The sequence below is a fragment of the Macaca fascicularis genome, chromosome 11 (genome assembly GCF_037993035.2).
Source record: "Macaca fascicularis isolate 582-1 chromosome 11, T2T-MFA8v1.1".
NCBI classification, from domain to species: Eukaryota; Metazoa; Chordata; class Mammalia; order Primates; family Cercopithecidae; genus Macaca; species Macaca fascicularis.
In genome coordinates, this window is record NC_088385.1 from 82,885,001 (window position 1) to 82,912,142 (window position 27,142).

At 35.7% G+C, this 27,142-nt stretch overlaps 1 protein-coding gene across 13 annotated transcripts in view; it reads right to left on the reverse strand.

The window, feature by feature from the left end:
- Positions 1-259: 259 nt before the first annotated feature.
- NAP1L1 (nucleosome assembly protein 1 like 1) overlaps positions 260-27,142 on the reverse strand; it is a 37,324-nt gene continuing 10,441 nt past the window's right edge. For 4 of the 13 annotated variants that reach the window (XM_074007445.1, XM_074007443.1, XM_065524585.2 and 1 more), the window contains 15 exons: positions 26,222-26,258; positions 20,932-21,017; positions 19,380-19,482; positions 12,138-12,279; positions 11,799-11,879; positions 8,786-8,914; positions 7,757-7,828; positions 6,482-6,621; positions 5,913-6,058; positions 5,799-5,818; positions 3,187-3,309; positions 2,424-2,453; positions 1,865-1,915; positions 1,092-1,135; positions 260-383 (listed from right to left, as the gene is read on the reverse strand). In XM_074007445.1, the coding sequence (XP_073863546.1) occupies positions 1,100-1,135; positions 1,865-1,915; positions 2,424-2,453; positions 3,187-3,309; positions 5,799-5,818; positions 5,913-6,058; positions 6,482-6,621; positions 7,757-7,828; positions 8,786-8,914; positions 11,799-11,879; positions 12,138-12,279; positions 19,380-19,482; positions 20,932-21,017; positions 26,222-26,238 (1,176 nt within the window). In that variant the 5' untranslated portion in view covers positions 26,239-26,258 and the 3' untranslated portion in view covers positions 260-383; positions 1,092-1,099. Of the gene's footprint in view, positions 384-1,063; positions 1,136-1,864; positions 2,194-2,423; positions 2,454-3,186; positions 3,310-5,798; positions 5,819-5,912; positions 6,059-6,481; positions 6,622-7,756; positions 7,829-8,785; positions 8,915-11,798; positions 11,880-12,137; positions 12,280-19,379; positions 19,483-20,931; positions 21,018-26,221; positions 26,259-27,142 lie in introns of all 13 variants that reach the window. The other 9 variants (XM_074007444.1, XM_015430664.4, XM_045365628.3 and 6 more) reach the window with 3 other exon arrangements.

The following is a 27,142-nucleotide window of genomic DNA, read 5'->3' on the forward strand; positions in this document are numbered from 1 at the left end:
AAACCACAGAAGCTTGGGGCCTTCTCTCTAGCTCTAACCCAAAGAAAATGAATTTAAAAAAAAAAAAATGCATCAAATCACTTAAGATTTTCTTTTTTCTCTTTTTACACTTGCTTATTAGTATAGTATCTCATGCCAAAGCTGTTACCCTTTTCTTCAATAATGTGGTAAAAACTGAGTATAACCCTTAATTCAAGGAAGGTCTCTGCTTCTACCTGAATTGGTACAAAATTAAGACATTATCTTGTAAGAACTAAAATTGTATTTGAAATTTTTATTTTAGGCTGCAAAAACAGAAACAAGCAAACAAACAACAAATAACTTGAAAATAGGCTTGTCAAATGATGTAAATTCATCCTTTCCAGGGAAGCAGAAGGTAGACCCTACCACAAAGAAAAGATGCTTAGTTAATAGAGGTTAAATTTAAAAGTACAGGTAAATTCAGGCTAACTTCTGAAAATCCCGTTTTATTCACCTCACTGTGGTACCAGTAACTACACTGAGCCAGGTTACTTTACAGTTAACTATGTCACCTAAAACACAATAATCCACTAACAATCTAATACAGTTATTGGGTGTGGTCATACTGGAAATTCTTAACCATATCGTTGTCTTGCCAATTTTTTTTTTAACGATACATTATCTTAGTATAAGTCACTGCATTTCTGTAACAAAGTAATGAAAGGCACAGCTAATCCAAGCGGACTTAACCCTATTCAACAACCAGCTGAAAAAATACTTTGGTTCTTCAAGGAAAAAATCATGAAAAAAAAAAAAAAAAAAAAAGGTATTTCCTTTAACAGTTGTTAATTTTCATAGCTGTACTCCAAGAGCTACATAAAAATATTCCAGAAGAACCAAATTATGTAGCAATGAATGAACATGCGTGACAGAATTTGTGCATTCAACATATCTGGCAGAAAAACTAGCTAAAATGCTAGGTAGAACAAATTGGTCTTTAAAATATCAGTTTCCTGTCCTTTAAAAAAAAATTACCTAGTCTACCAAGAAAATACAAAAACATAAGGCTGTAAGTAAATAAGAGTTGTGTTTAGGCTATTACAGTGCAGGTTATCCTCAAGGCCACATACATCCTGCTTCACTGCTGCTTGCACTCTGCTGGGTTTTGATCCTTCTGTTAAAGGAAAACAAGAAGTCAATCTATCTTCTTCTACCTGCTTCAGTGAATTTCTCAATAGTAATTACTGCCTTAATTATAACAGTAGCTCACTGTTGTCAAAAGAAATGGTATAGGACAATGATGGTAAATTATTTTATTAGCAAGTCACTGAAATGCTAAAATCAAGCTCAAACTTTACACTGTAGAATTAATTCCATAAAATGACACACACTAAACCATAATCTTAAAAAATAAAGTTACCAAGCAATTTATGTTAGTCATATTACCAATCAGCTTTGCTTTTGCTAATCCTAATATAACAAATTTTAAGGAATAGACAAGGACTCTCAGTGACTGAGTAAGAGTAGTTGGAAGGATCTAACAAACTGCACTGCTCCCCAGTTCCCGAACACTCCTACCACCAGATCTTTTAAAAACCTTTGTTTATTTTCTAATGCTTAAGAACTGTTATAATTTATCCCATTAAAATAGAATCCTAGGGTGCACTGTACCTGAAACTATAAAAAGTACAAAGTCCAAACAAAAAACAACGTTTCTTAGAAAAAGGTCCACTGAAATTATGTGTACTGTTCAAAATGCCAGTGGGACTGAAAAAAGAAAGTTATCCAGTCAGTAGGCTTTACTGATTAAAGACTTTAACGGAGAGAAACTTGATATTCAGAAACACCAACTCTTACTTTAGCTGTCTTAAATTTAATAGAAAGCAGCACTAATTTTGCTCACCTTTGGGTCATAGTCTGGATCATTTTCCTCATCTCCTTCTTCTTCCCCTTCCTATATTAAAGTTCAAAATGCATCCATGAAGTATGTACATAGTAGGTAAATTGGCTCATAATGTAGGGAAAATTTAATACAAGTTACTCTATGGGTCAACAACAGATTTTCATGATTACAGAGTTTGACGATAATACAATTTAATCTGAAAGCTTCTAATATGAAAAATTTCCCAACACAACTTGAGACATCCAGACAGCTTTTATTGAAAATAGTTACTGCAGCCAACGTTGGAAAAGTTTACTGCAGCTTTTGACTTCTTCAAAGAGCTGATAACCCTGCAGCAGAACAAAATTATTTGAAATAAAAAAATGTTGCTGAGTTTTGCAATTTATTTATTGAAACCTTATACATACATTGTTTGGCTGTAGAATTCTAAAATCATGTTTTCCAAAATGTTTTTATCCCAAATCACAGAATGATTATAGCAAAGGAATACATAAGTCATTCAATTTGCTTCTCAATGTGTTAACCACAGAGAATTATTTGCTCATTTGGTAAACATTACCTCATCCGCTTCTTCACCTTCTTCATCATACTGAAAAGGAAAAACAGCATATGTGTTGAGTGAATGTAACACACATTTCAGAGTAGCATTAGTAACATTCATCACTGTAAAACTAGTGTCTTAAAAGAGAAAACCTACTTTCCTATCAAGAGGCTGATTATAAATTAACACATAGTGGCTGCAATAATCACTCAGCTCACTGCCAATTTATAATAAAGAACAGAGTACAATCATGTGGATAAAATGGGTGATCAGACAAGTATTACTGTAAATATTACTCACCCACACTTAAGTGTGGAATGCACTGTACGAAAAGGACCTAAAGCCTACTCTAACAATGGCCGTTTAGCAATAAACATATCCAAAACATCTATATGCAGCCTAATCTTAACCTAATCATCACTCAATACTACCTTGAATAGAAATTCTATGCCTCCCAGTAAATGTTTTCTTGTGCACTAAGAAAAGTCCTAGTTCTGTGAAGTCAAGGCAAGGGCATAATACATCTATAGCACTAACCAAACATAAAAAAGTTTCACAAACTCAGAACAATCTTATTAGCAGAGAATCAAAAGCTAAATGAATCCAAAAATCCTAAGGAGACATACTGAAAACCCAGAAAAGCTATATCCAGAACATCAGTAATTAGCCTAATTTTGAATTATATTATGTCCTGTTTCTTAAAAACTAAACTCATCTATTACCAATTCTGACCACCATACCCTCACCCAATTATTTCTTTGCAGGATTCAAATTCACTTACATCATCATCATCATCTTCAATAGCTTCTCCAGTAAAATATAACACTGATCTCGGGATTATACGCTCACGTAAAAAGTGACCAATTTCGAAGTCTGCAGCAAGGATAGCTTCAGCATCATCATCCTATTTTTAAAGGAAAACAAAAGCAGAAAATTTAGGAATAACTGTGTTACTTAACGTGGCAATGTAAGACTCTTAGAGGCTGGGTGTTATGGCTCACACCGGTAGTCCCAACACTTCAGGAGGCCAAAGTAGGAGGATCACTTGAGCCCAGAAGTTCGAGAGCAGCCTAGGCAACACAGTGAGACCCCCACGTCTCTACAAAAAATAAACAATTAGCTGGGCAGGGTGGCACATGCCTGTAGTCTCAGCTACTTGAGAGGCTGAGGTGGGAGGATTGCTGCAGCCCAGCAGCTTGAGGCCGAAATGAGCTGTGATCGCACCACTGCACTCTAGCCTGGGCAACCGGGAAAAAAAACAAAAAACAAAACAAACAAAAAAAAAACCTCTTCAGTTTAAATTACATGATGAAGGAAAGAAATGCTCAACTTTACTTTCCATGATTTTTCTCACACCATATTAACAAACAATTTGTCATTTTTAAATTTCCTTAATAACTTTTCCAAGTTTTTAACAAAAAGAAAAGCTAGCAGGCCAGTATGCATACTAAGAAATTGTGAAGAATAAAAAATTAGAACTGTTTACTTAGTTTTTGCTGGTTTAAACAGAAATACACAAAAGCAATTGTTACATATGTCTGCAATTTTCCTTTGCCCCTAGCACTTTGCTTTTTTAGAGACAGGGTCTCGCTATGTTGCCCAGGCTGGTCTCATGTGATCCTTCCACCTCCGCCACCAGAGCCGCTGGGACTACAGGTGCCTGAAGCTGTACCTGGCTTAGGATTTCTATTTAATGGCAAAGCACAGGGTAAAAGTGGGTCTGGCATTATTTACAATTAAAATAATTCCACTTCGGCAGGGTGTGGTGGCTAGCGCCTGTAATCCTAGCACTTTGGGAGGCCAAGGCAGGCGGATTACCTGAGGTCAGGAGTTCAAGACTAGCCTGGCCAACATAGTGAAACCCCATCTCTACTAAAAATACAAAAAATTAGCAGGTTCAGTGGTGCGCGCCTGTAATCCCAGCTACTTGGGAGGCTGAGACAGGAGAACTGCCTGAACCCAGGAGACAGAGGTTCCGGTGAGTGGAGATTGCGCCACTGCACTCCAGCCTGGACAACAGAGCCATATTCCATCTCAATAATAATAATAATAAAATAAATAATCTCACTTTAAGTTCTATGATACTAAACAATGAGCACGCCCTCTGTGAATTCCATGAATGTTTGAGTCAACAACATAATCTAATAAATAAAAAAGTCCAAAAAGGGGGTGGGGAGGAATTCAAACCACAGGTGGAGGTTTTCTATCCTTAACTAGACTGTTTTGTCATCATCAATATTTAGTAACAAAAAAAAAAATAGAACTTGAATACAAACTCCAACACATCCACTGATACGAAAATAGTGTGATGCTCTATCTTTAGTACTAAAGTAGTTTTTCTCACCTGAAACTCAACACTGCTTTATGTTCTCTTTTTTTTGTCCTATAAGCCAAGCCAGAAATACTTACTTTTGCCTTTTACAGATTTGTTCTAAGCCTTAGCCAAGAGTATTCCAATTCAAAAGTATTCAATTAAGGTTAATTTCTAATTCCATATATGGACAAACTATTTAAACTATCTCAGTTAATTTAAATTCAAAAACATGCCCAAAAGAAAACCAAATTCAAAACATACCTGCCATACCTTGCGTGTATAGACTTTAAGGTTGTTCTTCAGTTCAGGCTATATGGCAGGAACATTTCATGGTTCTCTGCCATATGCCATATATATGAACATACATAGTCACAATATGAAATCATATTTACATTGGGGTAACAAATTCAGGAATGCATTCTAACCATAATGTAGTTAGGAATATAACAGTATAAATGACTTAATACATTCTGGTTTTACTAAGGAAGACAATAGTTTTGAAAAGTTAAATCTCAGCCGGGCGCGGTGACTCAAGCCTGTAGTCCCAGCACTTTGGGAGGCCAAGACGGGCGGATCACGAGGTTAGGAGATCGAGACCATCCTGGCTAACACGGTGAAACCCCATCTCTACTAAAAAATACAAAAAACTAGCCGGGCGAGGTGGCGGGCGCCTGTAGTCCCAGCTACTTGGGAGACTGAGGCAGGAGAATGGTGTAAACTCGGGAGGCGGAGCTTGCAGTGAGCTGAGATCCGGCCACTGCACTCCAGCCTGGGCCACAGAGCGAGACTCCGTCTCAAAAAAAAAAAAAAAAAAGAAAGAAAAGAAAGAAAAGTTAAATCTCTCACAGCTTTGTAAGTTTCAAAAGAAAAGAAAACCTTAAGCTTTTTATCTCAGTGTTTCTCAGTAGAGGCACTGATATCATTCTGAATGGAATTACTTTTCAGATCCAAAATGTCTGCCCCATGCATTGTAGGCCTCAGAACTCAATGTAACAACCATCCCACTCTCCACTTGAAATTCGGTGCTTTAATTTCAAATATAGTTAACAATTCAATAAATAAATAACAATTCAACTTACCAGATCTCCACTCTCAGGAACTGCAAAATTCAGAAAAGAAATTACAATGAATAAGAAGCTAAACAACGCTTATTATAAAATAACCACTAATACTCACGCTAAAACATTATTTACCTTCAGGAGGGGCAAAAAAATTAAAGAAAGAGTCATTGGAAACTGTTTTAGTCACAGTACGAACTGTCCCACGTCCCTTGTGTTTCTGCTTCTTCTTAATGGTTTTCAAAGTGACATTCTTTCCTTTTTTCCAATCTATCTGGCACCTTGCAAAACAAAGAAGAAAAATCTATTACAATTGACAATCTTTCAACTGCTGAACTTCTAGAAGTAAATGTTCTATTTAGATTTCAAATTTTAGAAGGGTGAATTGCTTCAAATGTTTTCTATAGCAGTATAAAGGGAAAAATTTTATTTCTAATCAAATATTTAAAATAAACATATTTACAACTAGCATAAACACATAGTATAATTTAAAGCAGCATTCCTTTGCAGAAATATATGTGAGACAGTCGTGGGCCCAAGGAGAATTACAGGAAAATTGATAAGCACTTTTCAGAAAACATATTACCAAAATGTTCAGAGACAGACTATGTACATATATGAAACTGAAAATAACCGAGTATACAAATCAAGTATAACAAAAACAGAAAAAAACCATTTTGTTAAGGTAGTAAAATTAAACTCACCCTGTACAACCCATAATTTCTGGTCCATCAAAAGAAAAGGGATCAGAATCATCTGGTTCTGACCTCATCCTATATGTCTTTGTCAGCACTTCATTTGTAAAATATTCATTGGGTTCAAAGTGAAATTCTAAGACAAAACTCTGAGGAGAGGAAGCATAAAAATCAGTTAAATACCTACCTCATACATTTCAATACTTTAGTAAATACAGCTTAATCTCTGTTTTTTAATAAACATGTATAATATTCTAAATGGTAATTTTTTTTCTACTCTGAAATACAATCTTTTTCTTTTTGAGAAAGAGTCTTGCATTGTTGCCCAGGCCGGAGTGCAGTGGCACAATTTCAGCTCACTGCAACCTGTGCCTTCTAGATTCAAGTAATTCTTGTGCCCCATCCTCCCAATTATCTGGGATTACAGGTGTGTGCCACCACACCCAGTTAATTTTTGTATTTTTAGTACAGACAGGGTTTCACCAGGTTGGACAGGCTGGTCTTGAACTCCTGACCTCAAGTGATCCACCTGCCTTGGCCTCCCAAAGTGCTGGGATTACAGGCGTGAGCCACCACGCCCAGCCCTGAAATATTAAGAATGGGACAGACTGTCAGATAAGCCCCAAATTATGCTAAAATCAAAAAAATTATGTTAAAATCAAAATGAGGTACAAATTGAACTGAATAAAGCTTAGTTTCAATTTACAACTACTAAATAATTAACATGTTTACACAACAGGCTAGGCACACCTGAATAAAGTGACCATGTTGTCTCCCTTACTCCCCAACTACCGGAGGAATCAGGCTTTTAAATAGCATACTAAACGTGAACTTGACACAGAAAAAGCTCAACCTTAAGCATCTACAGCCTATATTCTTAGTAGTTTTGCCCATAGTTGACATTAACACTGGTGGTTTGGTGGACAGGTTGTTCGCTGATTTTTCCTTATTAAGGGGTGGGTGTCCTCTAACATCAGTTTCATGTAATTCCCAATTTCATTAATGCAGAAAAAGTACTTATTCACGTTCCCTTGGCATTATTTTTATCCACTTATCCAAGAATAAGGATTATCTGTGTTTCAAACACAGTTTATGTTCAGAAGGAGGAAATGGAAAAAATACTGCCTCACAATTAGCAGCATCCAAATATTTATTCACTACAACCAAGATCACCAACCTTACCCTTGAATGTTATCTTTTTAAAAGTTTCTATTTATCTACCTGTAAGTTTCTATCTATCTGTAAGCATGTTACAAAATTATAAATATTTCAAAGTTCTCTTACCATAGGCTGGCCAGCATCTGAGAACTTCACTTTAATATCTTTCAAGTGTTTCAGAATAGGTTCATCATGTTCCTTCAAATTAAAAAATAATAATAAAAATGAGTAACATGGCATTTGAGGATTGTCTTCTATTACTACACAGACACTAGCTGACTGAGACATAATATATTTTAAAGTAGTTTTGTACAGCAATTACGACGAACCTTAAGACTTACTCTCCAGGTTATGGCTTATACACTAAAGCTAATTTATACTGTAGTTCTACTGCCACTGGTAGAGAAAAAGTGTCCAAGTAGACAACTAAATCATTATATAGGCTGAAAAATTCAAAATCAAGTCTAAATAAGGCATATCTGCTTTAAAAATGTTTCCTGATTATAACTGCTGCCTTTTCCAGCTGCTTGTCTCCTTCCTCCTGGTCGTTCCTTTTCCACTTTGCTAAAGTAGAATTGTAATTAAGTAGTAATTATGTGGAAATCATTTATTTTTCTCCATGTAACTTCCAACGACAAGACAGGGCAACATGTACTACTACAATGTAGACGGTAGGGGTAGGGGCTCACTCAAGAAATGCTTGAAGCAAAGTTTCCCAAAGGTGACAACTATTATGGTTTGCCAGACAATGTAACCACTGTGAATGAGTTTAACATCTTTATAGCATTCTTTTAAAATGCAAATTTCTCCTGGAAGAGTTAAGGGAATTGTATAATTGCAGCTGTAAGAATAACTTTCCCATCATACTTCCATACTAAGTATGTAAAGACAGAAGGCACAGGGTAATGAGAAAACACCAGTCGATAATGAGCAATTATCAATGGGACCATTTCATCATCTCATTTTTTAAAATAAACTGTAATTTATTTGATGACATTAATCAAAGCTATAATTTCCCTTCTACAGATATTAACTGTTTAAAAAGTAAGCAATCATTCTAGAAAGATCAACACTGAAGAGAACAGTCATCACAGCCATTTAAACTTCAAAAGTTTACCCTTCAAAGTAAACTGGCACGTTTATGAATAAAATTACCTGAACCATATCACTGAGCAAGTCAACATTCTTAAAAACAGTTAACCAAAATTCAGGAATTCCTTTGGGGTCTTCTTTTTCTTCATCCTTTTTCTCATCTTCGATCTTGGCCTTTTCTTTCAACTCCTCCTTGATAAGTGACAGCAAACATTACGTAATACATAGATTAGACCTCTTGATTAAGTAACAAAGGTATAAAAACCAAAACGCACAGTCACCAGATATTACCTTCAAAGTTCTAGTCTATCTGTGTAAACACTGCCGTTGTCCGTAACAAACCTTAATTAATCCCTTCAAAATTACTGCTACCACACCCCTCCAAAGAGAGCCACTAAAGTGACCAAGATCTGTAGGAAAAACCATTTTAGTTTAAAAAAAAAAAAAATTTTTTTTAACTAATTAAAAATGAAGACTTAAGCATAGTAAACAAGAAAAGCAACAGAAATACTAACTTGGTCCAATGCCTCACCCCATGGTGTTATTAATCAAAACATTATATTCTCTTTACCAAACAACATAAAATAGCAATGCTAGAGAGTTGGATCACTTAACACAGCACTGAATGTGTGTCACAGCTCTGCCATTATTCACTGTGGGCAGGTCACTTAGAAGCCTCCATGTCTTCACTTGAAAATGGCAACAATCCTCAGCCTATCATGAAGTTAAAAAAAAAAGTATATAATGAATCTACAAACTAAAAACTGTTAGCCAGGCATGGTGGCTCACACCTGTAATCCCAGCACTCTGGGAGGCTGAGGCGTGTGGATCACTTAACATTAGGAGTTGGAGACCAGTCTAGCCAACATGGCCAAACCCCACCTCTACTAAAAGTACAAAAAATTAGGCATGGTGGTGCATGCCTGTCATCCAGTTACTGGGAGGAGGAGGCAGGAGAATTGCTTGAACCCAGGAGGTGATGTTGCTAAATGTAGACAATGATTAGAGAAGAATTTTCCAAATGAATTTGCAAAACTTACTGTAGAAAATTCACCCAAACAAGAAGCTGGAATTAGTCAGGGTCAAGGAACAGCAGGGGAAGAAGAGGAGAAGAAAAAACAGAAGAGAGGTGGAAGGGGTCAAATAAAACAAAAAACAAAGACCATACCACAAAAGATTACTATAGCCAAAATTCCCAGAGCAAAGAAATATGTGACAAGTGTGTGTAGCCTTGTAACTTTTGAAATTGATCTTAAAACACACAAAGATTTATTGCTCAAAAATTCTCCTGTGGTGCCTCAGTAACAGGGGAGGATGAAATTATCATTCAAGGAGACTTTACAGATGACACAACTGATGTCATTCAGGAAAAATGGCCAGAAGTACATGATGACAGCATCGAAGATCTTGGAGAAGTGAATTTGAAAATTTGTCTGTAGTTAATGGCCTGAACTTAGAGTTGATATGGCCAAAGGGAGAGAGGCCTTTATAAACATATATATATATTTTCTACAGTAAAACTGTAGACTGCCCTCCCTCATCCTTGGCATTTTCACTGTTCTGTACAAGGCTGCTTGTTTTTATTGCCAAAGTCAAATAAACAGGGGAGACTATCATGTTCATGCATGAATACAATTTAGTCAAATAAAAAATTTTGGTCATTTGGTACTGACTTTTTTTTTTTTTGAGATGGAGTCTCGCACTGTTGCCTGGGCCGTAGTGCAGTGGCGTGATCTTGGCTCACTGCAACCTCTGCCTCCCGGGTTCAAGTGATTCTCCTGCCTCAGCCTCCTGAGTAGGTGGGATTACAGGCGCCTGCCTCCACGCCCAGCTAATAATTTGTATTTTTAGTACAGACAGGGTTTCACCGTATTCGCCAGGCTGGTCTCAAACTCCTGACCTCATGATTGGCCCCCTCGGCCTCCCAAAGTGCTGGGATTACAGGCATGAGCCACTGTGCCTAGCCTTTCTCTTTCTCTTTTTATTTTTTGAAAAAACCCAGCAGACTTTTTGTGGGGAGCATTTTTGTTGATTATTTTATTGACCTAAAGCTGAGTGATTTTTTAAAAGAAATTGAATTTGGCTCCCTCACCAATAATATGTCTCCTTTCTTCTTTGATGTGATAGTTTTGAGATGGGTGAGAATCTAATAGATTTGTGGCAGAATCTGCTTCGTTGTTATGAAGTCCACCCTATGGGCACAATAACATACTGTTGGTAGGAGGTGTTCGAGCTATTCTGGAGATTATTTGGTAAAGTATACTAAAAGCCCTAAAACCATGTATGTGCACTGTTTGAACCAATAAGCTACTTCTTTGACATTAGAAGACATTAGAGGAAACAATAAGCCTTGCAATAAAACTTATGGATGAAAGTATTCTTCACAATATGATTTATAATAAAAAATTGCAAATGTTATAAATGAACAATTGGAAAATGGTTAAGGAACTGATGGTGCACACTGTGTGGTATGTTTATGTTTAAAGATGTGGTTTGCATATATGTTTAAAGAATCATATTTTCTAAGATTATCTGGAAACATGTTTGGTAATGCCAAGTGGGGGCACACCAGATACATCTTAGACATTTATCATCATCATTCTGAGTGGAAGGCCATTCAGAGATGCTAGAGGTTCTTATTCTGGCCATAAATCACATGAGTAAAATTCTGCTAACCAATTAAAAATAATGTACACCCACGCTCAATATATAGTCCTGGAAATAGCAATTGAAATATGTTTTCTCACAAGAGAAAATGACAGTTTTAATGATGCATTAGATGAATTTAAACTTTAAGTCAGGTGCTGCAAATTGGATAGAAGACTTGTAGTTTTAATGCTGTGGACACTTTTAAGAAAGAATCCATGAAACCACTGCTTATTGCCATGCAAATTACAATCTTGAATGACTGTTTTTTTAATATAAAGTATTAGAAAAATGTAAGATGTAAAATTAAAAAATGAAAAAAATACAACTAGTTATATAATATTGTACTCCATCATTAAATGCTAACATTTCTGACAAGTCCTAAGATTTTACCATCTATAAAACATACTAAAATAAAGTTGGTACTAACCGAAATCTCATCTTCTTCATCTGGTTTCCATTCACATTCTTCTTCCGTAGGTTCATAAATTGCATTAATAATCTCAAATCGCTAAAATGATTAAAAAAAAAAAAAAAAGGCTGTATAAAATCACTGGCATCCAAGGTAAAACCAGTGGTTTCTCACTAAGAAGTCTTATAAATTTAACAAATGCATACCACAACTTTAACTATTATTGATAGTTCCTCCAAGTGCCTCTAATAACAATTTCAATGAGAGTTCTAAAGACTAACCTCTTCCAAGTCTGCTTATATTTCCACACTTCATCTTCTAGAATGTTAAATTAAACAAAGTAGGAGAAAGCATTACCTTATCAAACAGAGGCTGATAGAGAACAGCATACTTCCTTTCAAGATCGTGAACTTCCTCATAGAATTTGGCTTCTATCTGTGCACATTTAACTTGCAGGTTTTTGAGAGCATTCACTCGTCTTTTAACTACCCTAGGCAGGCTGAAAGGTTAGAAATCAGTTACATAGCATCACACTAAAACGGAAGTCACACTTCTTTTGTCATACTGAAACTGAAGCATTGGAGTTAGTGAATGATAGGTTTTTTATCTGAAGCAAAAGGTAGAGTCAAAGTAAATAAAAATCAAATAGATATAAATATACTGACCCACTGGCTATATTTCAAAAGTAGAAATGTAACTAGGTAAATTGATAAAATGTACATCATATTGTCAACCCTAAATCTTTACCCAAGTTAAGTGCTGGACTTGTCATTGCTGAAGTCATGGACTAATCATTTTAATTCTGAGAATAATGATTACTTAGATTTTTCTTTTACATATATCTCACCTATACTAGTTATTAGGAAAAGGAGGGGAGCATATGTATATCAGGAAAAAGGACAAGATTCCACACACCATTATTTTATTTTAGTCTCCATATTTAATTAGGAATTAGTAATCACATTATTAAATAAGAGTGTAACATACTATAAAGAGCAGACATGTATTTTTAAAATAACAGCTTTAGGCCAGGTGCTATGGCTCACAACTGTAGTCCCAGCACCTTGGGAAGCCAAGGCGGGTGGACTGTTTGAGCCCAAAAGTTCAAGACCAGCCTGGGCAACACGGCAAAACCCTGTCTCTACAAAAAATACAAAAATTAGCTGGGTGTGGTGGTGCATGCCTGTGGTCCCAGCTACTTGGAAGGCTAAGATGAGAGGATCACCTGAGCCTGGGATGTCGAGGCCGAATTGAACAAGATTGCACCACCACTGCACTCCAGCCTGGCTGACAGAATAAGACCCTGTCTCAAAAATAAATAACAGCTTTGATGAGATAAAATACATACACCATACAATGCACTGTGAAGCACTATTTTAATTTTTATTTTAGGTCAACCTAAAATATATGTGTATACCCTATATATATGTATACCCTAAAATATGGGTATATGTGAAGGTCTGCTGTACAGATTATTTTATCACCCAGGTATTAAGCCCAGTACCCAATACTTAATTTTCTGCTCCTCTCCCTCCTCCCACACTCCACCCTCAAGTAACCCCAGTGTCTGTTGTTTCCTTCTTTGTGTTCATGAGTTCTCATCATTTAGCTCCTACTTATAAGTAAGAATGTGTGGTATTTGGTTCTCTGTTCATGTGTGAGTTTGCTAAGGATAATAGCCTCTAGCTCCATCCGTGTTCTCACAAAAGACATGATCTCGTTCTTTGTATGGCTGCATAGTATTATGTGATGTATACATTTTCTGTATCAGATCTGTCATTGATGAGCATTTAGGTTGATTCCATGTCTGCTACTGTGAATGGGGGCACTGATTTTTAACAGGTTATACACACTAGGTTTTGAGTCTCCTAAAGAATGATTAAACCTCTCTAATAATAAATGTTCACACTTAAAATGTACCTAACTTCAGGGAATCTATGCAACAGATACAAAATCCAGGTTAAAATTTCCTGCCACAAACTTTTGTGAATCAAATAATTCACTTAGTCACTAGTTTATTTAATATTATTAGAAATAAAAAACAAACCCTTGAAGATACCAACTTTCTATTTCTGCTAATTTTAAGTAAAAAGCACTACTCTGCCAAGGTGGTGAACCAGCATGGGCTTCTGGCTTTTCTTGCTCCCCCAAAAAGCTAATCCCAGAAACTTTAGAACAAGAATGAAGCAACTACTGAGGCACACACACACCATAAGCAATTTCAGGTAAGACTGGAGATTGTGTTTAACTGGTACAGGGTGACCAACAACTTCGGGAGAGAATGGCCACAGTAGGTAGCCATGCGGACATGCTGGAAGATAGCAATTCCGCAAGAAAACTTTTTAAGTTCTGCTCCTGCCTTGCAACAATCATTGTCTGTCATCTTCACCCTTCACAAGAGCCGAACGCCAGGGTTGATGAAAGCTGCACTGGTTCAAAGCCCTCAAACATGTATTTGCTCCAATCTAGGAATAATGAATTGACAACCAAAGAAGACTAGTCCCCCACCCCTACAAAGCACACCATAAAAATTGCCTGGACTGGCAGCAAACTTTCAGTCTAAGGCAACTAGTGCTGCACTACTTAGGCTCACCCTGTGCCCTTCTCCTTGTCACAAACCTTCATTTCTCCCCAAATATTCATTATTAGGGTAACTGGTATTGCCTAATGTGCCAGAGCTTGAAGAATAACTAGACACTTCAAGGGTACAATTTCTATGAAAGAGTGAAATGATTATCATCTGAAGCAGCATAATTAGAGAATTTAAACAAGAATGTAAATATACTTAGAGATGAGGAAGATTAACAACATGCAACAAGACCAAGAAATCTAAAACAGAGAGGGAATGTTAAGTATGAAAAATACAATAACTAAAATAGGCAACAAATAAGAGAAACAGGATAGATTAAACTGAAGATAAAGTCCATGATGTTGAAAAGTTCTACCAGAAGGCAGCATGAAAGACAGATGGAAAATAGAAAAGCTCTGAGATATGGATGACAAAAGTAGCAACAGCTGACAAACAGAGAAGGGGTACAAAATCTTAACATATGAGAATGATACATTTCTCAGAATTAAAGCAATATAAAAATCCTTACTCTGCTTCCTAGACATGTTAATCAGATTTATGAATATCAAAGACAAGAAATTTCTAAAGGTATCCAATGAAAAAGAATAACCTACAAAGAAAAAGGAATCAGACTAACAACAGGCATTAAAAGAAACGCTGAAATAAAGAAAAAATAAATTGTAGTTTTTAAGAACTCTGAATTTACTACTTCATAGCCAAACTATTATTCAGATATAAAAGCAAGACAAAAATTGTATCAGGTATACCAGGCTTCAGGTTTGCCACAGATACTCACTATATATTACTAAAAGCAACTTTGGAGGAAATTAAAAAAAAATCCAGCAGATTCTATGTAAGGTATGGGTGCAGTCAAATATCTTGGTAAATTTCTTGCCTTGAAGGGAAAAATAGAGGGCCAGAGAAAGCACGTTTATAAACAATATAAATATTGGTAAATTTAAGATATCAATAGGGGTAAATAAACTTAGATACTAGGTTATAAGCCACTACCATAGTAACAAAAATCAATGCATTAACTTTGGAACCAGCAGAAGACGACTTGATTTATCCAATGGGAAGCCGAAAAGAAGAAAGACCCAAAGTAAAATAAATTAAAAAAGAGAAAGATGGCAGCAATAAATCCAAAAACAATATAACTTTTAAGAAATGCAAAGTCAGCCTTACTAATAATAAAGAAGCAAACATTGAGGCCGAGTATGGTGGCTCATGCCTGTAATCCCAGCACTCTGGGAAGCCCAGGTGGCTGAATCGCTTTAACTCAGAAGTTTGAGACCAGCTTGGCAACATGGTGAAACCCCATCTCTACAAAAATAAAAAAATTAGCCAGGCATGGTGGTGCGTGCCTATAGTCTCAGCTACTTGGGAGGCTGAGGCAGGAGAATCGCTTGAGCCCAAGGCTAAGGCTGCAGTGAGCCGTCATTGTGCTATGGCACTCCAGCCTGGAGACAAAGCGAGACACTATATCCAAAAAATAAAAGAAGCAAACATTGATCTACAGGAAGAAACAAAGATGAAAAGATGAAAAAGACATACTAGGTTAAAAGTCTAAAAAAAAAAAAAAAAAAAAAAAAAGAGGCTGTGGGTGATGGCTTATGCCTGTATTCCCAGGACTTTGGAACACCAAACTGAACCCAAGAGTTCGAGACCAGTCTGGGCAACACAGGGAGACCCCATCTCTACAAAAATAATAGCCAGGCACGATGGTATGTACCTGTGGGTCCCAGCTACTTGTGAGGTTGGGGTGGGAGGATCACAGTGAGCCATGAGTGTGCCACTGCACTCCAGTGTGGATCACTGAGTGAGGCCTTGTCATAAAAGCTGGGGGTCGTTATCGTAATATCAGACAAATAAAAATTATGGTCCCCCCAAAAAAATTATAAAATACAAAGGAAGACACATATCAGTAAAATGAAACAAGAGAAGAAATGTTTATCACAAATATTATACACCTAATATGGCTTCAAAATATTTCAATCTACAAATGACAGAAAAAACTGTCAAGTCAAACAGACAACCAATAAGCAGAAATAAAGAGAAGCTGTGAACAATACAATAAGCTTGTGCTATTAATTTCAGCATACAGATCTTCACAGTCAACATTTACAAAAGTAAGAGTATTAAGGCCATAAAAAACACAAATTAAAAAATAAAATCAAATGAATTAAGCATTCAATTTAAAAAACTGGAAAGAGAGAGTACCATAAAGCAAACCTAAAAAAGAAATAACATTAATGCCAGAAATCAGACAGCCACAATAACGAAAGACAGTCTGGAAAAAAGGAAAATCAAAAGCCAAATTAATATTCTAAAAAATTAATAAGATCAAGACAACTAGCAGAATTAAGATGCAAAATACAGAATATGAAAACCAGATTTTTAAAACTATTGTCAACTATGTACTAATCAATTTTAAACCTAAATGTGTACATGTTTAAAATATGAAACTCCAAAACTGATGAGAGAACTTGAATAAATTAGTATGTCAAACCAAAAAAAAAAAAAAATTCTCCAAAACTCCCCAGGACCTCTACTTCCCAAACTCCAAAGGTACAAACTAAATTTTTAGAAGAGTTCTACCCTAAGAACAGCTAATTCCTATCTTATACAAGTTGTTTCAGGAAATAGTAAAAATTTTAAAAAAGCAGCCATTCATTAGAGTAGGCAATTGAAATTTGACTCCAAAAACCAGTTAAGTATTACCACTTCCTGAAAGTTTCTTTATGCACATACCTACATGCATGCACACAACACAAGCTCATTTCACTAACAAGTAAGAACTGTAAAATTCAATTACTCAACAATGTATCAATAACACATCATGATTCAATTTACTACAGGAATGCAAGGCTAGTTTGATATCCAAAATAAGTATTTCCAAAACTTGTATTTACTATATACTTAATATATTGAAGGAAAAAGTTCAATAGAGCATCTTAATTGATAGAAAAAAACAAAGGTCAGATTAAAAAACAGTAAATAGGCCTGAATTTAATAGAGATTTTATATTCATTCCTAGTATGAACAGAAATAAGACAAAGATGTCCTTTTTTAATACTAATGTTTAACACAGTAGTGAAAGTCCTGGTAATGTTGTAAAGAAAAATACGTGGTATAACGTAATGTGGAAGAACAGAGCTAAAACTGCCATTATTTGCAGATAAAAATCTTGTGACTAAGGGGGCAAAACAGAACACATTACTACAATAAATTTAGCAAAGTTACCAGATACAAGGGCAACTTAAAAAAAAACAACAGCAATCCTCTGTAAATCAAGAACAGCCAAACAGAAAATACAATAAAAAAATGCTATTCACAACGCCACACAAAATACACAGAAATTAACTTAACCAACAGACTCTATGAAGATAACTTTGAAACTAAAGACACAGAATGTGACCTGAATAATTAGAAGTATGTGGATGAGACAATATTAAAAGATACAATTCTGTAAATCTATAAATGCAATACAATTCCTATCAGAGTTTTAATATTTTTTTTTGCTTGTTGACAACCCTGATAAACATAACTGTCAAAAATGTGGATGATTGTGTTTGGGGGAAAAGTGTGAAAGGATGCAACCTGCCCTGCCAAATATTAAGACAACTATAAAGTCATAGTAATTAAGTGTTACAATGACAAGAGACAAAGACCAATAAAACAGAAGAGTGCTGCTCAAAGACAAACACAGGTGTTTACAACTTGATATGCAATGAAGGTAGGTGGTACACCTAAATGGGGGAAGAATGGATTGATTAGTGAATAGTGAAAAAAAAAACTAGCTCATGTCACTGGAGGAAGACCCAAAATAAACAAATAAATAAACCTTGCTCATTAAAAAATGAGGCAGAAAAAAAAGGAACTGGAAGTTTACATACACCAAATAGAAAGGTAGACTCTAGAGGGATTTAAGACCTAAATGTAAAAGGTAAAACTATTCAATAGGAAACGTAGCAGAATCCAGGAGGGACTTCTTAAACAGTTTCAAAAGCACAAGCCCTAGGGCAAAATATTTTACTAAAATAAAACTTAACTGTTTACCAGAGGACTCCATGGCTAAATTAGTAGAAATGACACATTATTTAGAATGTCTAAAAACTGATAAGGGAATAATATTTGGAATACAAAGACTTTTGCAAAGCATTAAAAAAAAAAATTGCAATCCCAACATGGGCAACCAAAAAGGTTCAAGCATTATGAAGAAAAGCTAAAAACTCATTTGAAATCATAAAACACAAATAAGACAAAATGAGTCTGTATCTCTTAGACTGATTTAAAAATATAAACAAAAACACTACAAAGCTGGATGGTGCCAATTGTTGGCAGACATGAAGATGAATCCATCTTCTTGCACTGGGTACAGTATTTCTGGAAATCATGCTAGAAGCATAATGCTTAAAGGCTTGCATACTCTATGTAAGTGGCACTCCCACTGCTGAGTACACATCTCAAAGAAATTCTCACACAGTTCCTTTACAGGCTATGTAATTGAATTTATGTTGATAAAGGAGTCCGTTGTAGGAAAAGCAGATAATAAAACACAGCGAACACACACCACACAGAACTAGGCAACATTCAGAAGCTACTAACTATAATTAACATATAGATAGTAACCTGAATGGATCTTAAAATCACAAAAAAGTTTTTTTAACGTGTAAGCTGCATAAGATATTCATGCTATTAGTAATGATTTATGTCACCAGTGAAATAAGAAATCTGTATTTCTTCTAATTCTGTGCATTTCTAACATACCTCTAAACAAATCTCTGAAATGCTTAAGATCAGTATACTTCCTATAAACTTGAACCACAATAAACTTTAAAAGACCAATGTAAACAGGTGGTACTAAGCACAATTTTAAAACTTCCAATAATCCTATACTGGATACTAACAGACAACAGGTTTCCACTACTGCATACCTAAATCCTAGATGGTCTTAAAAACAGATACGCCTGCAACGTTGATTGATTATAGAAAGATAAATAAGGACCATGGAAAAGGAGAACTTGTACCTTTCAATGTATCCTGTTGGTGTTTCTACCAGACCATCAAGTCTTTCTTGAAGGGCTGCAAGAATCTGAGGATTTTGCATCATCTGAACAGTTAGCTGACGTGCTTTAAAAAAAAAAAGGGCATCGAAAGAAGGATTTTATGAAAATGTATTATGCTTTTTTAATAGGACAATCCAATCTCATGAAGTTTTCCTAACTGGCCCATAAATTGCTGGTGTATCTAATGAGTAGAGACGGGCAGGGCAAGCTAAAGAGAATATACTCTAGGAAAACCCAACGTTCAGGAATAATTCAGATTCCTAATCTATCCCTAGTCAAGGCATTTCTCAAGGTCATTGCCACAACTACTATGAACAATATCCTTCCTCTTCCTGGTATCTTGTGTTTCACCCACCTTGCATTTTAGGAAGCTTAAAGCTTCATTCAGATGCCTATCTATGACTCTTGACAGTCCTTTGAATGCAGACAACACATATCAGAAAAACTGCAAATATATTGACAGTTTTAAGCCCAGGAGAAAGGTGAAGTGAGTGATCTGAATGTTTATGTTTGATGCTTGTGTAATGTATTTCTATGTGTATGAATAAAGTTAATAGTTGAGACAGTCAACAGTTGCAACTGAAGCCAAACAAAATGTGGTTATAAATGGCTTTTTAAAAACATAATCCAAATATACACTAGATTTTTACAAAACAAATTACGCTACTAATCTTCTCTTCATCATCAATACAGTTATTACACAAAGTGCCATAAACTTAATTTTCCCAATTATGTTTTTGGAGGTCAATTTACTTCTGATAATAATTCAATTATTGGATGATGTACAGCCAGGATAACCAATATAGATTTTTAAATATCAATATTGGTCAATGAGGATACAGTTCTATATCTGTTAAGAAAATGTTACAAAATGAAAGCTGAAGCTATTAATACAAGTTCTGAAGTCTTTTCACAATTAACTTCCATCTGGCTTAAAAATGAAAAGCTGAGTCATCAGGTACCTTAATATTCTTGGCCCAGATCTACAGGACATACCATAAACAGTACAAGCCCCCACCACCACTCCTTTTAAAAAGTATCTGCTAAAATAAATTGTGAATATTACCTACATTTAATAAATGGCTTTTCTGCTTGAAGGAGTGGATTTTTAAGAAGACACACACTACATGTTCTCTACAAAATTAAACACTAAACATACTGTTATAAGCACCACATCACAACCTGTAACATTTTTAAATTCAGACAGAACTCATGGGCAGCTGTTTGACACAGGTATACCAAGTCGCTCCAACAGTGCAGGATGCAAACAATGACTTTTGAGTCACTGTATCTATACCTAACCTCTCCTTTCTCTCTCTCGAATACACACACACACACACACACACACACACACACACACACACACACACACACACAAAGTTTCTAGAGGTATGGACCAGTAGATAAAATGGGACAATGAGAAGGGTCCAAAAAAACAGACTGGTACTTATAACTACCCTCTAGTAGACATGTGCCAGCAATCATTGGCTCCTGAAGTAATTTAAAGTAATACCTTTGATTTTTGTTTCTTCACCAGTTTCCTCTTCTTCTACTTCTTCAACATCATCCAAATCTTGATCAAGTTCAGACTGTTCTTTGCTATAATATCATAGTATCACACCAAGGTTCAAATGTACCAATTACCAAAAAAAATTACAGAAAAACTTAAAATTCATTTTCAAAATTAGTATCTCTTTCAAAGACATGAAATAGGAAATTCAAAAGGTAATTCCATTTTCTAACTTCAGATGTAAACAAGTACAAACTGGAAGTGTTTAAACTTTCATTAAAAGCATCTGGTCAAATGTGAAGTTTATACTTTTCAAGCTTTATGAAATTGGTTTTGTAGGTTTTTGGGGAATGTGATGTCAACAAGTATGTGCATTCAACCCAGTATCTACTGATTTTACTTTTTCTTTTTAGTAACAACATCCTCATTTTATATGAGATGGCAACACACCAACCTAAAAGTCTACATTTCCTAGCCTACCTTCAGCTAGACTATTTTGGCAGCAAGATAGAAAAACAGAAGTGCTGCATTTCTTTGAGGAAGTATCCTTAACAGGAAAGCAGACAGCTGGGAAGCCTTTATCTTAATCCCTTCTCCCCCTCCCACTTAGAGTATTAATGTGGTGGCTCGAGCTCCAGCAGCCACACTGGACTAGGAGGCATCCTAGGGAATGAAAGCCACCAGCTAAAGAAAAAGGAGTAAGGAAAAACAGAAGAATCCTGGATCCCTTATGGATGTGGAGCAACTATACCAGCCTATACTATCTTTGCACTTTCCTTTTCTTTACTTCATAGTGGAGGTTAAGAAAGAATAAAGTGAAGACTTCAGAGTCTAGCTCTTGTTTAGAACAAAGCCAAGATGACAGCACCATTCAAAGAGAAAGTTAAAAAGCAGTTAGATAGCATCCTTCTCATTTCATCTTAAAAAAAAAAAAAAATCACCAAAAATCAAATTTTTGAAAATGAGATTACATCTAGCATTAGAAAGGAAAATAAGGATTCCAAAGTCACTATAAAAGGTCATCGTACAATTCCTGTGTGAATTTTTTTTTTAACATTTGGATTAGAAATACAGTTGCTTTTGTGTTTAAACAGCATTTGAAAAATTAATTTTCCATAGGGACAAATGACGACTTAATTTTCATACAACTACAGAAAAAAATCAACTGTACTCTGCCAGCATAATTTAAGTTCCTGTCAACTGAGGGAAAGAATTCAGTCTTCAGAAATGATACATATTATTTCTGAAAGCTTTTTTTTTCTTTTTTGAGACAGAGTCTCGCTCCACCCAGTCTGGATGGAGCGCAGTGGCACAATCTCGGCTCACCACAACCTCTGTCCCCCAAACTCAAGCAATTCTTGCGCCTCAACTTCCTGAATAGCTGGGACTACAGGAGTGCGCCACTGCACATGGCTAATTTTTGTATTTTTAGTAGAGACACGGTTACACCACGTTGGCTGGGCTGGCCTCAGGTGATCCTCCCACGTCAACCTTCCAAAATCCTGGGATTACAGGCATGAGCTACCACGCCCAGCCTATTTCTGGAAGAACTTTGATTTAGTATAAACTTTAAGTGTTTCATAAGTATACACACTTAAGGGCCACTGGTTACAGATAATTGGAGCAACTCCTCCTCTAGTGTCTTTAATCATTTATTGAACATCTATATGCAAAGGCTTTAAAACAGCTGTCCACAAACTATGTCCATGTGGCCAAACCCAGCCCACCCTACTATTGTAGATAAAATTTTATTGGAACACAGATGTACTACATGTATGTATTATCTGCTTTCACACTACATCAGCAGAGTTGAGTACAGTCATCCCTCAGATTCTATGGTAGACTGGTTCCAGGAAACTTCCCTACCAAAATCCTGGGATGTTCAAGTCCCTTATATAAAATGGCACAGTAACTGCAACTAACCTATGCACATCCTCCTGCATACTTTAAATCACCTCTAGATTACTTGTAATAATACTACATACAATGTAAACATTATGTAAATAGTTGTATTATGCTGGGCCAGACAAAGTGGCTCATGCCTACAATCCCAACATTCTGGGAGCCAAAGCAAGAGGATCACTGGAGGCCAGGAGTTCAAGACCAGCCTGAACAACACAGTGAGAATTCTCTATTAAAAACAAAACAAACAACAGTTGTTATGTTCTACTGTTTATTTGCATTTATTATTGTGCTATTATATTTTATTGTTTTTTACCCTAATATTTTCTATCTGCAGTTGGTTGAATTCATAGATGCAAACTGAAACCACAGACACAGAGGGCCAACTGCAGTTAAGAGAATCATGTGGCCCAAAATGCTGAAAATGTTTACCACCAAGTCTTTGACAGAGGAAGGTTTACTGACTCTGGTTTTCAAGAACAAGAATCCCTTCTGACTTCCACCCTCCCAGGACTAACAAGCATCCAAAATTAAATAATAAGGAAGAGGGAAATCAAGCTGTCACAACCAATTTGCTCTTTTTAAAGTTTAAAATGAGAATTTCAAAGTTAAGATGGCAGATACCACAAACTCATCTGATCTTAATCCCTAAAATCTACACTAAAATTATGATAAAGGGTTTTTTTGTTTTGTTTTGTTAGCAGACTAACACTGAAATCAAAGAAACAAGGGCAGCAACATTTTGGAAGCTGGAAACCAGACAGGTGATAATTTCATTGAGAGAACTGAAATCTAAGATTAGCAGTGGGGAAAGCTGAGAAGCAGCCCAATCACAGTCTTCAAAAGGATAAGAACTGGTGGTACCAGGTACATTTCTAGAACTAGGGCAAGAGGTGGGGCAGGAGAGAAGGAGGCTAAAACAAGAAAGTAAAAACTGATAAGCAGTTAAATCATTACATCTTCTCTTCTACACTAGCAGACATATTCAGTTTCCTCTCGGAAAGGGTAAAATTCAGAACTTGGACTGGAAGACAACAGACACAGTTAACAGTATCAAAGATATAGGACTATGTACACATTAGAATGCTAAATGTAGAGCCTCCTCTACATTTCAAGAAACACCAGAGGCCAGATCTTTACCCAGACACTGTTCAATGATTAATCTGACTAGCCCAGAGGAAAAAAAAAAAAAAAAAACATTCTAACACCGGGGTTTCTAACAAATGCCCACTCTGGTGACCCTACACTGAAATCCCAAATTAACGAGCCTCCCCTTTCAACACTCAAATTTTCCAATCAATTTTCTTTTTTAATCATCTCTGAATTGTCCCTGCACCCCACCCAACCCAATCTTAATGAGCAGCCAACCAAGTATTGATTTATATTTTAGGAAAGCGTCTTAGATTGAGACCAAATGAGGGAAAGAAAATGTAAGAGCAAATGGACTATAAAGATGGAAGAAATATCCAGACAAACGAGATTATCACCAGTGAAACAAGGACAGGATGCTATTTTAAAAAACAAAACAACAACAAAAAAAAAACAGGAAGAATAAAGCAGGTCTTGGAAACTAAAACAACAGAAATCTTAAAACTCAACACGAGCTGAAAGTCTTCAGTTCTGCCCAGAAAGAAGAGCAAAGAGACAAAGATGGAAAATAGGACAAAAGATCATGAGAAGACCAATCCAACATACAACACCTAATAGTAGCTCCAGAAAGAGAAAAAATAAATGAAGCAATCACAAAGTTAAATCAAGAATATCCCTGAAACTAAAAGCCCCTGAATTGCTGCACTGAAAGGGTCCACCACTGAACATGTAATGTTAAAAGAAAAAAAACAATAATGTGAAAATTTCAGAACTCTGAAGCCATAGTAGCTTCCAGAAAGAAATGTATATAAACTGTAACTGTATCTATTTATTAATTATCATACACAAATAGTTAATTACAATGACTCTGAACTTCAACACAGCAACACTGGAAGCAAGGTGACAATGGAGCAATGCCTTCAAAATTCTGAAGAAAAATGATTCCCACCTTACTATCCTATACCCAAACTATCCGGCATAAAGGTAGAATAGTCATTTTGTGTCATGACATGTCTTAAAATAATTTACCTCCCTTGTACTATTCCAAGAAGGTACTAACACACCAAGAAAGCAATGGGAGATTTGGCAAACAACAAACCCAAGAGGAGAAACAAGGTGAAAACTCAGGAAGATAGTAAAATAGATCCAATGACAGCTATGTCACCAAGGTTAAGCAATCCAAATTAGAAGTGTGACACAGGAGACGATCATTTTGAGAACTACTATCACTAAAAATGCTGTTTCCACTCTTCTGGTTTGTTTAATGCTGAAGACAGAATGCATAAGAATGGCCCAAATTCTTATTTGTACTTCTATGTGTTGATCTTGTACTGAAGTTTCCAGCCCTCCCACTATCATTCGCTGATGCCTACAACAGCTATGGAAAATCATTTAGCAACCCCTCACTCCCAAGTGCTCTATTTTAACACGGGCTACTGTAAAATTACACACAACAAATCCTGTGCACCTCATCCCATTCTTCCTGACCCTGTTTCTGTAAAACATCCATCCACATTAGAATTCTGCCACATGCCAAACTGATTAAACCTATGCTTCCCAGGACACATGACCTTGCCCGATACTTCTCCATAAGTCTTTATAAAGCCTCAGAACACTTGAGGCCAGACTATGACCCAGATAGTCTTTTTTTCCTTGTTATCCTATCTTAGAGCCTTCAATTAACAGTGGCAAAGTGGCAATGTTGCTTTACACAGCTAATTTGGTGATCACTATTCAGATTTTCAAAATTAAACACTGGTTGAGAATTTATAGGTGGTAAAGCTCTAAAGGAAAGCAAAGAAAGGAATTAGCAAAAGCCTGGATAGCACTTATATGTCTGCAAGGGAAAGGTGCAAATGAGAAGGGGCACACAAGGCTTCTGATAGTAATGTTCTATTTTTAACTTGTCTTAATATTCCTTAAGCTCTACATATAAATACATTTTATACATATTTTGGGTGTTTGGTACATTACAATGCAAGCAGTAAAATCTTTGGGAAATATATACAATAAAAATGAATTCTGCAAGTATTTATAATCCATTATCATGCTCTGCACTTTCTTAAAAACAGTGACAAATGGTTCAGTATATATGATGGTTTTGAATATATGATCATAAACATACTAATGATCATATATTCTATATTTTATCTTGAATACACTGCACTACCCTTTTGTAAAAGTAGGTAGTAAGCATTAGTAACTACATTTTCATGATATATAATTCATGCTACTTGCTGTTAGTAACAGAGTACAAAGTGATGCCAAATCTCGGAAAAAGAACTAACTTTCTGCCACTTACTTGTCAATGTCTGCCATGTTGTAAGAACTCCAAATATCTATGGAGAGAAACATTAATGTTAAAAAAAAAAGTATATGATTTATTTAAAAAAAAAAAAAAAGAAACCAAAACCCTTTAAATCAATACCATGCTGAAAACTATCCCAAGAAATGTCTATTTCCTTTAAAATACCATCGGTGTTAAGAAGAAAAACTCACGGAACATGCAAATTCTTCCTTACTAGTACCAAAAGTAATTTTTCAAAGGATATTATTTAAAACAAGAAAAGTTACCACTAAGCTTTTAGAATCTGTTGTATATAGACTATGACAATAGCACCATTGGTTAAAAAAAAAAAAAACTAACATTTGCTAGACTCATAGGAAAGGAACAGTACAAAGGATCTTCATTCAAATTCTTTCAACAACCAAGAAAGGTCAATTTCTGCTTAAATTTTTAGACTACTTAGCATCTTAAACAAATCCATTTTGTATTTAGCAATATTCATTTTTATGTAATTCATGTTTAAGAAAACCAAAACCTGACGGCTACTGTACTCACTATGCCCCCTAGATCTCTTTTTAAAGAAGATTTAATCCTTGGATCAAATAGCCATTTAGACTATTTCAAAAGCTGTGGGTCCCAATCTTAATGTCAGGTAAGCCTTCCCTATCTCTTCAAACGTACATGTACCTCATGTTAGATAACTGATAACCACCAACCTCCAGCTTCCCCTAGATATGCTGGGGACATTGTCAAGACTTGTGGTTACCAGACCTGAGTAAGTTTACTGTTAAGACTGACCAGAGGGCATCCTAAGTTCCTTCTCACTAAAAGATTAGTATGAACCTGGAGAATACTGCTTTTAGAAAAATCTTAAAAGTAGATGTGCTATATTCAGGAAGCAAACAATGGTAGAATGCCACAGGTAGTCTACAAATT